General features: G+C 48.6%; 1 protein-coding gene across 18 annotated transcripts in view; it reads right to left on the bottom strand.

Moving 5' to 3' along the window:
• Pnpla7 (patatin like phospholipase domain containing 7) overlaps positions 1–13969 on the bottom strand; it is a 69765-nt gene that overhangs the window by 54684 nt on the left and 1112 nt on the right. For 12 of the 18 annotated variants that reach the window (XM_048813238.1, XM_048813237.1, XM_048813247.1 and 9 more), the window contains 7 exons: positions 12782–12916; positions 12600–12687; positions 12104–12183; positions 10873–10964; positions 10586–10726; positions 9777–9936; positions 8009–8089 (listed from right to left, as the gene is read on the bottom strand). In XM_048813238.1, coding sequence (XP_048669195.1) covers positions 8009–8089; positions 9777–9936; positions 10586–10726; positions 10873–10964; positions 12104–12183; positions 12600–12687; positions 12782–12916 — 777 coding nt within the window. Of the gene's footprint in view, positions 1–7880; positions 8090–9776; positions 9937–10585; positions 10727–10872; positions 10965–12103; positions 12184–12599; positions 12688–12781; positions 12917–13969 lie in introns of those variants that run through there. The other 6 variants (XM_048813240.1, XM_048813244.1, XM_015505699.2 and 3 more) reach the window with 2 other exon arrangements.

Raw genomic sequence — 13969 nt, 5'->3', positions numbered from 1 at the left:
TTCTTTTTTTTTTTTTTTTTGGTGGTACTGGAGATTGAACTCAGGGACACCTTACTCCTAAGCTACATCCCTAGCCCTTTTTATTTTTTGAGATAGTCTGGCTAAGTTACTGAGGCTGGCCTCAAACTTGCAATCCTGCTCCCTCAGGTTCCTGAGTGGGGGGGATTATGGGTGGATGCCACTGTCCCCGGCTTGTTCTTTCTTCTAGATGGGAGATGTCCCTCTTCTCCTTGGTAGTATTCCTGGATGATATTCCCAGGCTGGACTCACACTTGCAATTCTTCTGTATCAGCATCCTAAGTATGAGATTATGAGTGTGCACCACCATACCTGGCTTAACTCTTTCTTTTTAATATATCTAAGTCTTTTTATATATAAAGTGCACTTCTTATAGACAGTATACAGTTGGATTTTGGAATTTCCATTCAGATTCTCATTTGTATTCAGACTGCTTGTGTGAGTGCCATCACCAACGGGACTGGGTTCAGGTGTGTGGGTGCCATCAAAAATGTGGCTGAGCTCCAGTTGTGTGGAAGAAGACTATTGGATTCGTTAGGTTCAGACCACAGTCGTGCGTGTAAGTAAGTAAATATACTCCCAACCTGTATATTTGTAAAGTCTGGGTTCTGATGCTTTGCTCTGCTCTGCACATGCCATGTGGGAATTCGGCTGAGATTCAGGGTGAGATGTGAATCAAATGCAACTTTCAGAGCCATTGCCCTGCTGTTTGGGGCCCGACCTGAGACTCATGTGTTCCCAAATAAGTGGATCCATGTGCCCAGTACTCACCCCCCCCCCGACCCTCCCCAGGCCCTTTCTCTGGTTCTCTGAGACTCCTAGCAATCTGTAGGAGTCACTGTGACTGCACTGCCTTCAGAGTGCAGCCATGAGGCAGAAGAAAAGCCCAGCCCCAGGAAGCCCCTCATGAGTGATCTCTAGGCTGATCCTCAGTGTCGGCCTGCTTTGTTTCCAGAGGTCTCAGTGTTTGCTTTTGGCATTCTGTCTGGGTCCTAGCTGTGATGAGCAGGAGCTAGGCCCTGGTGGCATCACCCTGCCATAGCAGAACTAGAGTCCTCCTACTTCATTTATACTAATGCAAAAATTTTAATTTCCTTCTTTTTTTAGAACTAGAAAGGCAAAGCCCAACCAACCTCATGGATAGAAGTCAAAAGCCATCACTTGCATAGGTGAGGCTGTGCAGCTACCATAATTGCTCAAGAGAACAGATTCAGTCTTAATATTACAAGGAAGTCCCCGCAAACAAAGCAAAGCCTGGTGAATGTCAGGTCTCCTGGTGTTGCTCTCACTCTAACAGACTGGGCAGTATCCACGTTGCTGCCCAGCCCAAATGAGAGTACAACATTTGGTTCTCAAGTTCTAGTTGAGCTCTGAAACTCAGCAATTTTTCTTGCATTTGGAATTCTGTCCATTTCCAAACCTTTATATAGATAAAGGTGACCCCTCAGAGACCCAAAACCACATCAAAAGAAACACAAGCACCTTATGCACAGCAGAGTCACCTCCAGCTACAGATCACAACCTCCTCCAGAAGTACTTCACTTACACTTCATGTGAGCTCCCTGTCTACAGGCAACTAAGACACAACCTCACCCTAACTCCCAGGTCCCAGTCACACCACCTGTGCAGCCAGCACATCTCCCAACTGCCAATCAGCTGGGGAGCTGGGACATGTAAAGCAGATCTGGGAGCACAAGGAGATGTGCCCACATCAGGCCCAGAGACAGGCAAGTCTCAGTCCCTGCATTAGAACCATAGCCAAACAGGCACATGTGTTTAGGGGAAGGAGGAAAAAGGGAATCCCAGCTTAACAGCTACTGTTAAACTGTTCCTGTGTGTTTTATTTTTTCAACTACTTATTCACCTAGTCAGAAAAGCATGCTCTCAAATTCACCTAAAGTCAGGAAAGTGAAAATCCCAGGGAAAGCTGTGTGCCGGGCGTGGGCCAGGTATGCACACAACTCCTCTGTAGGCAAGAATCCTCCAGAAACATGCACAGACATCCTCCACGGTATTGTGCGCAACATCCACCTGTAACCCGCCTGGGTGTTAACCAGCAATGGACAACAGTGGTATTACAGATGTCTGAACCAGAAGAGTGCCCACCCATTAACCGTCCAATGCACACAGAATTCTGCACAACTGCATCCAGCATGACACCTCTTAAGAGGCCTAGAGATGAGCAAAAATAACCAAAGGCTACACAGACACCAGAAAAGGTTCAGAGCTATAGCTACCTCCAAGAGAGGAAGCATGGAACTAGAGTGGGTGTGGTGATGCACACGGTATCCATCCTTGATACTTCACCTGTGTGGTAAATCAGGTTACAGACAGTGTGCCTACAGACTTCATAAACGTTTAATAAGGCCCATCTCCAATTAAAAATGGTGGGAAAAGATAAATGTTGATCTTTGTTCCCGCATCAAAATCAAAGGTGCTCTGGGCTGGGGACATGGCTCAAGCAGTAGCGCGCTCGCCTGGCGTATGTGCGGCCTGGGTTCGATCCTCAGCACCACATACAAATAAACATGCTGTGTCCACCGAAAACTAAAAAATAAATATTAAAAAAAAATTCTCTCTCTCTCTCTTAAAAAAAAAATCCAAGGTGCTCATCTCTGCTCTTTTAAAAAGACCTAAACTGCCAAGGATTAAGAAAAAAAAAGCCAAGAGATTAAGAACAAAAGCTGCTGAAAGCAAATGACAGAGTCATGACCCAAGGAGCCATCCAGTAACAATGAAAAAGAACAAGATGAGGAAAGAAACTCCTCATGGCAGGGCCTGTAGGAGGCTGGGAGGTAGAGACTAGCACCCCATGTGCCTGACACACAGGCCTGCAGGGTCTCCCCCAGCCCCAAAAGCCCCTAGGACAGCAGACCACCAGGTCTGAGCACCGGATCGCCCAACATGGCTAAGTGCTGGAGACCCCTGCCAACTCAGGATAAGAACTGGCTCAGATCCCTGCTTGTAGCAGGTCAAGGACCCACAGCAAGGTGCTGGCCGACTTCCCTCTGGGAAGGTGTTTTAAAGAAAAGCTCTAAGGACACTGGCCCCTGCACTCCAAAGTCCTGAAAGAAGGAGCTGCCACTTCCAGTCAGTCTCCTGCAGGGTCCCTGTTGACCATATGCATGCAGGTTTTGCACCTAGCTCTCAAAGGGCTTGAGCTAGCTTTCTTTTTATGACTAACTCAGTAGCTACCATCCCCTAGAGGTAAAGAGCATTTCCAGTCATGGCTCACCTTGTGCCTCCCTTCCCCTAGCCAACACCCAACCCAACCCCAGAGAAAACCAGGATCTGACCTTGACCACACAATCAGAGCACCCAGACTGGCCACACCCCTCACCACATCTTATGGTGGGCTTACTGGCACACAGCCATGCTCATTCACTTGCATACTCTGATGACCACTTCAACTGAGGAGCCGCAAAAGGGGCTGCCACAGAAACCATGTGGCCAAGAAGCTGGAGCATCTGCAGCGTGGCCTTGAGGGACAGGGCTGGATGGCTCTGCCCTCCACCCTCTATGGGGCAGGGGCACAGTGTGTGCCCTCCATCCGGTGGAGCCAGCTCCACATCACACTGGAGATGCACCTTCATGGGTTTCTGTGCTTCACTTTCACATAAATGGATTTCAGGAGACAGGAAAGCCCTGATCTGAAACACGAAACCTGAAACATGCAGAAAAGAAAAACTACGAGGCCTGGACAACTGAGGGAGCAACAGCAAAGCTCATCCTACTTCACCCCGGCAGCAAGAACAAGATGTGGTTTTTAAAAAAGCAAGAGCTCTTAAAATAAAATTTTAAAAATATGATGATAGAAATTAAAAATTCAATGGAAGATTTAAAAAATAAAGTTGCCTAAGTCCCCTGCCACAAAAGAAAAGCTGAAGCTGGGCATGGTGGCTGTGGCTGTGATTCTAGCAACTCAGGAGGCTGAGAGAGAAGGCTCACAAGTTCAAGGACAGCCTGAGAAACTTAGACCCTGTCTTTAAATAAATAAAAAAGGCTGGGTGTGTAGCTCAGTGGTAGAGTGCTTGCCTAGTATGTATAAGACCCCGGGTTCCATCTGCAACAGTGCCCCCCCCACCCCGCGAACAAAAAAGTTGAGAAAGTCTCTTAGGAAGTACAATAAAAATACAAATGGGGGAGGAGGAGGGGAGCTGGGGTTGTGGCTCAGTGGTAGAGCGCTTGCCTAGCATGTGCAAGACCCTGGGTTCGATCCTCAGCACCACATAAAAATAAATAAACAAAATAAAGATGTTGTGTACAACTAAAAAATAAATATTAAAAAAAATACAAACACAGTGTAGGGGGCTGGGATGTAGTTCAGTTGGTAGAGTGCTTGCCTAGCATGCACAAGGCCCTGGGTTCAATCCCTAGCACCACCAAAACAAAAAACAAAAAAAAACCCGAAGATGGTGCAAAGAAAGAAAGTTTTCAAAAACACACCTCCCTTGCACCTTTATCAGAAAACTAGCAGAGGATCTACTCCAACAAACCAAAAAAGCAGACCAGTAAGGAGGAGATAAAGCCTACTCAGCAGGGCACAGGGGTCCCAGATGGAAGGTTTGCCCAGAGAAAAGCACTCCTTGTGGAGCACGGGTTGGGCTATACATCTGTAATGAGAGCACACACAAAAATATCCTAAATGGCCAAAAAAATAAAACAATTGTTATTTTCAGGAAAATCAAAAGTTGACAAGAAAGGAAATTTAACCCCTAGAACACCACAAGGCTCAGCTGTCAATCTGATGTATAAAGTCTTAGTCATGCATCAGGAGTGAAATGTAGGCAGTGGAGGGAGGCACAGTGAAGCATGCTAGGCACTCAGGAGAAAGCTGTCTTCCTTTTCCATACAGGAAGTCAATGTACCTAAGACGGAAGAATTATTAAACAAGAGAAGCAGTTGCTTAGAAGGAACCTAAGAGTTGGAAAGACCAGGAGTAGAAAAGACATTAAGTGCATGGGGCTGGGAGTGTGGCTCAGTGGTAGAGCGCTCGCCTAGCATGGGTGGGACCCGGTTCGATCCTCAGTACCACATAAAAATAAAGGTATTGTGTTGTGTCCATCTACACCTAAAAAATAAATATTAAAAAAAAGACATAAGTGCAGCTTAAGAACTCATACATGTCATTTTGTAAAAATTTAAATTTTTAAAAAAATGACAAATACAAATGTTTGGTGAGACAACAACAATATAGGTAAAGATTAATTGATCTCTAAATGATCAATTACTCACCATGTAGGTATATTTTATCTCAAATAACAGCCCCTATTTTATTTTATTTTATTGGTACCAGGGATTGAACTTGGGTGTGTTTAATTACCGAGCCACATCCCCAGCCCTTTTTATTTTTTATTTTCAGACAGAGTCTCGCTGAGTTGCTTAGGGCCTTGCTAAAGTGCTGAGGCTAGCTTTGAACTTGCAATCCTCCTGCTTCAGCCTCTCAAGCTGCTGGGATTACAGGTGTGTACCGCCATGCCCAGTGCAGCCCCTGTTTTCTACTCCCACTGTCCCAGTGCTGCAGTCCCAGGGAGACAGGCTATGTTGACACCAGCAGAGGTGGGATGGACCATAGCAGGTGGGGACACAGGAGGGATCTGCCCCTGGCCATAGCCTGCCACCCTCTTCCTGGCCAAGGGCATCCCAGTACCGGAAGAAAACCAAAAGATCTGGATAAGAAAGAACAGGAAATAACAGAGAAAGCCCCACCCCAGTTTACAGTGAACTATTTTTTACTTAAAGAAAAATAAATCAGCCAGGTGTGATGGCCACACCTGTAATCCCAGTGACTCAGGAAGCTAAGCTGGAGGATCACAGTTCCTAGCCAGACTGGGCAACTTAGAGAGGCCCTAAGCAACTCAGGGAGATCTCGTCTCAAAATAAATAAAAAGGGCTTGGGATGTGGCTCAGTGGTAGAGCACCCCTGGGTTTAATCCCTGGGGATGGGGGGAGAAAGAAATCAGCAAAGAGGGAAGGGTGCCAAGTAGCCAGCTGGTGTACCTCCATACGACTAAGGCTTCTAAGCCTGTCCTGGTGCTTCCAGTGCCCCTGACACATCTGGAATCCCCATGAAGTCAGCTAGGGTACTACAGAGATGGGCTTGGTCACCTGGATACCACTCTGGCCCAACCCCCACCCGGTGGGTGGCTCCCTCAAAACTGAGTGCTGGCCTTTCAAAGTCTGGTCCAGGGCTAGGGCTTAGCTCAGTGGCAGAGTGCATGTCTAGCACATGTGAGGCACTGGGTTCCATCCTTAGTACCACTTAAAATAAACAAATAAATAAAGGCATGCTATCCATCTACAATAACAAAGGGTATCCTTTTCCACCCCAGCCTAGGCCAAGAGTGTTGTGAAAACACACCAGTCCTGGGGGACACACCTCCAGACCCTAAACAGTGCAAAGCATGCCTTAGCCAATCTGGCAGAGAGCAACATGGATACATGGGACACCCCAGCATCTGTTTGGAGCCTGCTGCCTCCTGGACAAAGCTGAGGGTTGAATCAGAGAGTCTAACCCAGGCATCCCACAAGGTTCCCTAGGAAGCCTGTGAACTCCTGTGCAGTCTGCATGAACACACCCTGCCAAGCTTCTGTTTCACTGCTTCAGAGATGTGGCAACACAGTTGAGAGAGCTGAGGTCAAAGTTGCCCAACATGCCCAGGATGCTGCTGCAGTGCAGCTTCAGAGTCAAATGGAAACAAATGTGCTCCAAGCTGCAAATGCCACACCCAAGAACTGCTGCACTGCAGAAGAAAGGAGCAGAGGCTCTACCAGTGGTCAAGCACTTGACTAGCATGGGTTCAATCCCAGCACTGCCAAAGGGATTTAACAAGAAGACAGGAAGGGTATCATACTCTTGCCAACAGGGAGAGACAGAGATGTGGGCTGAGGCTGGTCTGACTAGCTGCCTCTATGCCACATTAGGAACTGCTCATCACAGAAAGTAAAAAGTGAGAGGCTGGCTATTTGCTTAATTGTCAGACTAGGAAATGTCAACTCAGGCTACTCGCTATGCTGCGAGGGCGGGGAAAATGAGCAGCTGCACACATCTGGGAGGACCAAGCTCTGCAACTGTGGGGGACCAGCAATCACCTTTCAGTACTACAAATGTGCTCCCCAAGACCCAGCGAGTTCACCTTAAGAATTTCTCCTATAGCCTGGCCTTCAAATACAATGTGATATACACTGAAGACCAGAACTCTGTTGGCTGCATGAGATGGGACAATGGAAAGGTGCCACATAGGATCTGTATGAAACTGGTGTCAGGTCCCTCCTGGGAAGGATCTAGGGCCTGAGGACAAAAGGAAACATTTTGCTCTACAACTTTTATGTCTTTTGAATATTGTAGCACAAGCATGTGTTAGAGTCTAACACTAGTCTCTTAAAATTAAGACAACTGAGGGCTGGGGATGTGGCTCAAGTGGTAGCACCCTCATCTAGCATCTGTGAGGCACTGGGTTCAATTCTCAGCACCACATAAAAAAAATAAAATAAAGATTAAAAAAAAAAAAAAAGACAACTGAAGCCAGGCACAGTGGCACACACCTATAATCCCAGAGGCTCAGGAGGCTGAGGCAGGAGGATCGCAAGTTCAAAGCCAGCCTCAGCAACTTAGCAAGGCCCTAAGAACTCAGGATGACCCTGTTTCTATAAATAAAATACAAAAAAGTGCTGGAGATGTGGCTCAGTGGTCGAGTGCCCCTGAGTGCAAACCCTGGTATTAGGAAAAAAAAAGAGGCAATTAAAATCTTTTATCAAATTCCTGGCTATCTTAAACACACTACTGAAGCTGTTCCCATGGAGACCCCACCAGTTCATGTGGTCAGAATGAAGGTCCCTCCCATACTAGACCAGTCCTCTACCTCATGTCATTGTGGAGAACTGGCCTCTAACCACGAGCGACCTGCTTTCCAGGCAGGACAGGAGGAGTGAGTGAGGCCTCGATGATAGACCCAAGGACCCTGGCACCGGCTGTGACGTAGACACTCACAGTGATGACATCCAGAATGCTGAGGAGGCTGTGCACGCTGTCTCCTGCCAACACGTCTTTGACTACCACCTCAGTGCCATCCTGTGCAGGAAGAGGAGAGAAAGTTTTGGTTCACAGGGTACCCACTAGGGCATTGAGAGGCCCAGCTAGGACCAGTGAGGCTTGCCTGGCCTCCATCTCCAAGTTGCATCAAAAAGTGGGCACCTTAGGGGCTGGGGTTGTGGCTCAGCAGTAGAGTGCTTGCCTAGCATAGGTGAGGCCCTGGGTTTGATCCTCAGCACCAGATAAAAATAAATAAATTTTAAAAAGCAAAGTGGGCATCTAGATGAAAGGCATAGACTGGCTGGAGTCAGTGGAAGCAGAGGGTTCATAAGGTTGAAACAAGGAAAAAAAGAGGAGGGATGAAATGGATGAAGAAACTCTACTGAACTCAGCCACAGCTCAAGGTCATGACCTATCCTCACTGGGCATATTTGCGTGAAATTTCACAAACCTAAGCTGGTTTTCTGGACTAATTACAAGGGCTATGAGGAATAAATTTAGTTACTATCAGTAAAAACTATGGAATTCTAACATAATTTCTACTAGGCAAAATAACAACAACAACAAAAAATGCAACCTAGTGATTAAATATACAAAGCTCATCTCAGCTTGGCCCAGGAAAGTCCCTTCTGAAGTCGTCCACATCTGGCACTGGTCACCCTCATGAGTCCCTCACATCCAGGTCAAGGGCCATAGAGAGGTAGCTCCAGTCCTTCTGGGAGGCCCCTAGCACATCAGACCAGGAGTCTGTTTATCAGCTGGGTGGCCAGGTGCCCTAGGATTTGCTGGCTCTGACCCCTGGAGACTGGAAAAACCCAAGCCCATCCTTTCTATCTAACCTATCAAGCCCAGCCATTGACTAACCTATAAGAATCAACAATCCTGGCCAGAAAGGACAGTGTGGGAACTATCTTGGGACCACTGCCCACTCTCAGAACAAGGGCAGGTGGGAACCAATGGAACTACAGGTTCTGCAAGGTCAGGGGCAGCCATTACATAAGGTCTAGGACTCCCTAAGCATTCTTTACACAGCGGCATATGATGGGGAAGCCTAGGTCAGACAGCACCAGGAAAAAATACTGATACCATACTCTCAGAAAGCAACACAACAAAAAGAGCCAGGGAGAGTGCAACCAGCAATCCTGCCCCAGCAACTGCCCTCTGAAGGACAGACTGGGCACCGGCAAGGCACAAATATTTAGCTCCTAGGTGAAAAACACCTTAAATGGGAAAAGGGATCAAGTGATCATGACATATCAACATAATGATTTATCTATCAAATCATTAATAGAAGTGTTCTGAGGACTTGGAAGAAAAACTTTTAATGTTTAAAGTATACCAATATTTTAACAGAAACAAAACCATTGCTAAGACCAGCTGAGAGACAAGTGCATTATGGGAAAGAACACACAGGGTCCACAGCAGCTGTTTGGTTGTGGGGAGAAAGGTGTGCCTTCTCCCCAAAGAGTTACAGTTTAAATCTTTTTTTTTTAAATTTTTTTGTAGTTGTAGAAGAACAGAATGTCTTTATTTGTTAATTTTTACGTGGTGCTGAGGATCAAACCCAGCACCTCATGCATGCTAGGCAAGTGCTTTGCCACTGAGCTACAGCCCCAGCCCTACAGTTTAAATCTTATACTAACTTTCTGATGTGGAGCTGACAAACAGCTGGGTGGAGGCACAGTAGTCCCAGCCCTGTCCTGCAGGCCCCTGGCCCTGGACTCACAGCGTCCTGGATGCAGACTTCCAGCCGCCCATCCTGCACCACGTAGATGCTGGTGTCTGGCTCTCCTGGCCGAAAGATGTGCTCCCCCTCATGCAGCTGCACAAAGACCATGTGTTTGCACAGCTCCAGGAACAGTGGCTTCTCAAAGTGGCCGAGGACCCTGTAATGAGCAGAATGCACTGTGGACACCCACCCAGGGAAGGCGGGGTGAGGGATGTGCTTTGAAAGAGGCTCAAGAGGACACAGGCCATTGTCCCCACTTGCATGAGAGCTAGGGTTGCAGATCTATTGCTGACCCAGATCAACCTGCCCATGTTGTATGGCAGACCCAGGTCATCTGGCATCACTGTCAAACAGAATTTTAAACTTCTGAGACTCCCATCAGCTCAAAGAACTTCTGGGGCTATGACCATGAATATGAGACAGACACAAAAACAACCAAAGGCCAAGGTGCCCTCTTGGGATGGGGTGCTGGTACCAGAAAGAGGAAAGATGCTCAGGGTCAGATGCTCAGATGTGCAGCTTTTGATCCCTCCACACGCTTCTTGTGCTTACTCTGGGTTTACCACTGAAAATGGAGACACTAAGAACAGGTGAGGAGGCGAGGGGACCATGAGGCCTTGCTACTGGAGCAGCCTGACCCAACAACCGACCACTCCAGGGCACAGAGACCAGCAGTCCCAGAAAGAAGTCTGGCTTGCCAATACCTTCTGACACAACAAAGCCAAGACAGAGATGGCTGCAGGGAGAAGCATGTTGAGGGAATGCCCATGCTATGGCAAGTCCTCCTGCGCCCATCACTCTCTTACCGAACATTTTTCAGCATGTACAGAACTTCTGATGGCAGATGAGAATTTTTCACATCAAACTCTGTGAGATCAGCCTCCAACAGCGAAGGTGGGGGCTCCTTCGGCTGCAGGGTGGGGTATTCCTTCTTGAAACGTAGAATTCTAAGAAGCAGAGACACATTTACCTTGAGCAAGAACAGAAGAATTAAAAACCAATGCCCTCAGTGCTCCTCTGATGTGGAAGGAGCACAGCACTAGTGAGGATTCCAACAGACTTGCAGTACCCATTAGGAGGAAGTTCCCAGTACCTCTTAGCCAAAGATAGCACCTTAGTTCTCTTCCTGGCCCGCTGCCGGGGTGCTGCTGTGTTCCCCACAAGTGTGTGGGGGAGTGTGGTAACCTGTAGGACAAACAGATGTGTTACACACCCTGTGAACAGGCAGACCTGAGCACTCAGGGGCCAGACCTCAGGAATTGCCCGTGGGTGGCCCACCATACTGCTCTCAGCTTCCAGGGCCATCTGCAACAATCCCCCCCAACCTCTTGGCTCCTTGAGGGAAGGGAATGCCAGACTCAGGGGACACACACAGCCCCACATATCCACAGGATGCCCTTGATGGCCTCAAGCAGCCAAACTGTCAGAACTCCGTGGCTCCACACCTGCTGGCTTTTGCAGAACTGCGGCAGGGTGTGAGATGTGGCAGATTTGTACAGGCAAACAAGGGTTCAACCTAGACTGCTTATCTCCAGGTTGGAGCTCCTTAACTACTAACTCCTATACCCCAACACAGGAGGAACACCCTGGGCGTGGCCCTGAGAGGGTTTATGGTGAAAATGCCTGAGCTAAAATAAAAGTGCAGCACTGGCCAGGTGCTGGAAATACAGGTGCTAGAAGATAAACTATGTTCTTGCCTGTCCTGTCCCCCAGACACCACTCAGTACTTATAAGGTTCCAGAACCACAAGAGACACTTTTCAGTGTTTTTCCATAGGCCATCAGGAAACTTGGCTCCCTAGCCCCAGAGGATTGGACCTTTGCTCAGCTTAACCTCCTGAGTCCTTGTAGAGACCACCCATTTGAGGGTAGGTGCATGGCCCTCTATGCCCCCTGACTTGCCCCTAGAAATATTCCTGGAAAGCAGCTGTCTCTCCTCACTTCGCGCTGACAGAAACTTGCACTTCAGATGGCCAAGGGCAAAGAGCCTCCTGTCCTTGCACTGGTCAAAGCAAGCTAACTGCTTCAAATCAGACACCCACCCTACTCCAGCCCTCCAGACCAGGTGGTTTGAGGTCAACAAGGCCAGGGATATTTCCAATAAAATGTATTTGGTTTAGTTGGGGAAAGCAGAAAACATTTAGCATGACTTATGACACCCCCCAAAATCCTGTGCCCAGCAGCAAGGGTCATGGACCCCTCAGCAATGTACTCCCAGAGTGCAGGAACCAGAAGCTTAAGGAACCTGGGGAGTAGTGGTCTCCACTCCCCAGGGTGCTGTTCAGGAAAGAGCCAAGGTACCACCCAGGGCTATGAGCAAATTACCTTCCTCATGATCTTCCGACCATAAAACATCACTTTGTCCCGCTTTCGGAACCTGTACTGAGGAGTGGGGTGCACTTGTCCTGCAAGGGGAGGGAAGGGACACTGTGAAGTGGGAAAGCCCCCATCCTGGGCATGGCCCTGAGAGGGTTTATGGTGAAATTGCCTGAGCTAAAATAAAAGCGCAGCACTGGCCAGGGGCTGGAAATACAGGTGCTAGAAGATAAACTGTGTTCTTGCCTGTCCTGTCCCCCAGCCACCCCTCAGACATCAGTGCCTGTCTCAGATCACAGAGGAATCTCATTTCTTCTCACTAGATCCTTGCTTGGGAAAGGGAGGCAGAAAAGGCTCTGCAAAGACTGGAAACCACAGCCTGAACCTGGATTCCAACAAAACCACACGCCTAGAGTCCAAATGCCCATAGGACATGGACACACACCCACACACATATGAGCCCTGTCCCTCCCCCTAGAGCCACAGTACAAACCAAGATACTTACGGAATCGGTTAACCCTTCTGTATACAAAAAAGACAGCAATACTGACAAAGGCTAGGGCCAGGAGGGCTCCAATTGCAATCCCGATCAGCTGGGTGGGCAGGACAAAGTGCACCCGTCAGCAAGGCAGACCACAGCCACCAGTTGGCCCAACCAGGTCCATCCCCAGGAAAGCCTGTGATTACCATGGTGGACTGTGAATGCTCCTCCATGAACTGCAGCCCCCAGGAACGCAGGGCAGTGCCTATACAGAAGCCAGCCTGGAGAGGAAAGCAGCACTCAGGTTGAACAGACAAATGGCCTGGATTCCCAGCCTGGGCCTGGTCAGGGAGCAAGAGTAGAGTTGGAAGGTAGGGAGGAAGTTAGCACCTCTGGAGATTCCAGAGAGAAGTGACCTTGCCAGAGCTGCTGAGGTCCTCTGGGCCTGCCTCCAATGGCAGATAGGGAGCAACCTGTCCTCCTCAGACACTGGGACACACAGGAAGGGTTGCTGACAGCAAATGCCCTGTACATCACTAACACACCTGAATCCTGGGCTCTCATCCTTGAGATGTAAGCACAGGAGAGCAAGCCCCAGCCACAGGGGAGGCCAAGATCATCTCTTGGTGCCCTATGGGAGCCAAATAACTGCTGTGCACAGAAACCCTGAGAAGGTGGGTGGTTGCTGAGGCCTGTATTCGGTTTAGTTCCAGCTGCTCAGAAGGCCAAAGAAGGAAGATCACTTGAGCCCAGGAGTTCAAGATCACCCTGGGAAGCATAAAAAGACGAAGGAAGGAAGGAAGGAAGGGAGGGAGGGAGGGAGGGAGGGAAGGAAGGAAAGAGAGAGAGAGAAAGAAACAAACAAACAAACTAACTAACTAAACTAAACTCTGAGGAGCCCTCTGGATTTGGGGGACATCCAATATCAGTTCACATGCCAAAGAGGAAAGAGCAGAGACATCTCCCTGCTGTGTCTGAGAAGGGCACTGACCAGAACTTCAGAAATTCAGACAAGGTGAGTGAGCAACTAACAGAGAAGGCTGACTGGCTCCCAAAGCCTAAGATGGGCCAGACATGCAGCCACTCTCCATTCTCCTGCACCCACCCTGCTCCCAAGCAGCCAGGAGCTAGATGGGGAAGGGCAGGCCACCTACTAATCCTTTCCAGTTTCTACCCAAGTGCCATGGACCAAAGCCCCAACCTTCAGAGAAACAGGTCTCAGATACAACAGCCATGCCAGAAAAGCCAAGGAGGGCAGGAAGGCACCAGGCAAAGCGTCTCTAAGGCAAAATTCTGCATCAAGACCAGAGTGAGAGATGCAGAAAGCTCATCCCTGTGCACTTGGTGCAGGAGGCAGGTTCAGTCGTCAGTCTGAGTGAGGACACCCTCTGAGA

Source organism: Marmota marmota, unplaced genomic scaffold (genome assembly GCF_001458135.2).
Source record: "Marmota marmota marmota unplaced genomic scaffold, marMar, whole genome shotgun sequence".
Classification (NCBI taxonomy): domain Eukaryota; kingdom Metazoa; phylum Chordata; class Mammalia; order Rodentia; family Sciuridae; genus Marmota; species Marmota marmota.
Note: the sequence above shows the minus strand (reverse complement) of the source record. Positions and strands in the feature narration are given on the sequence as shown.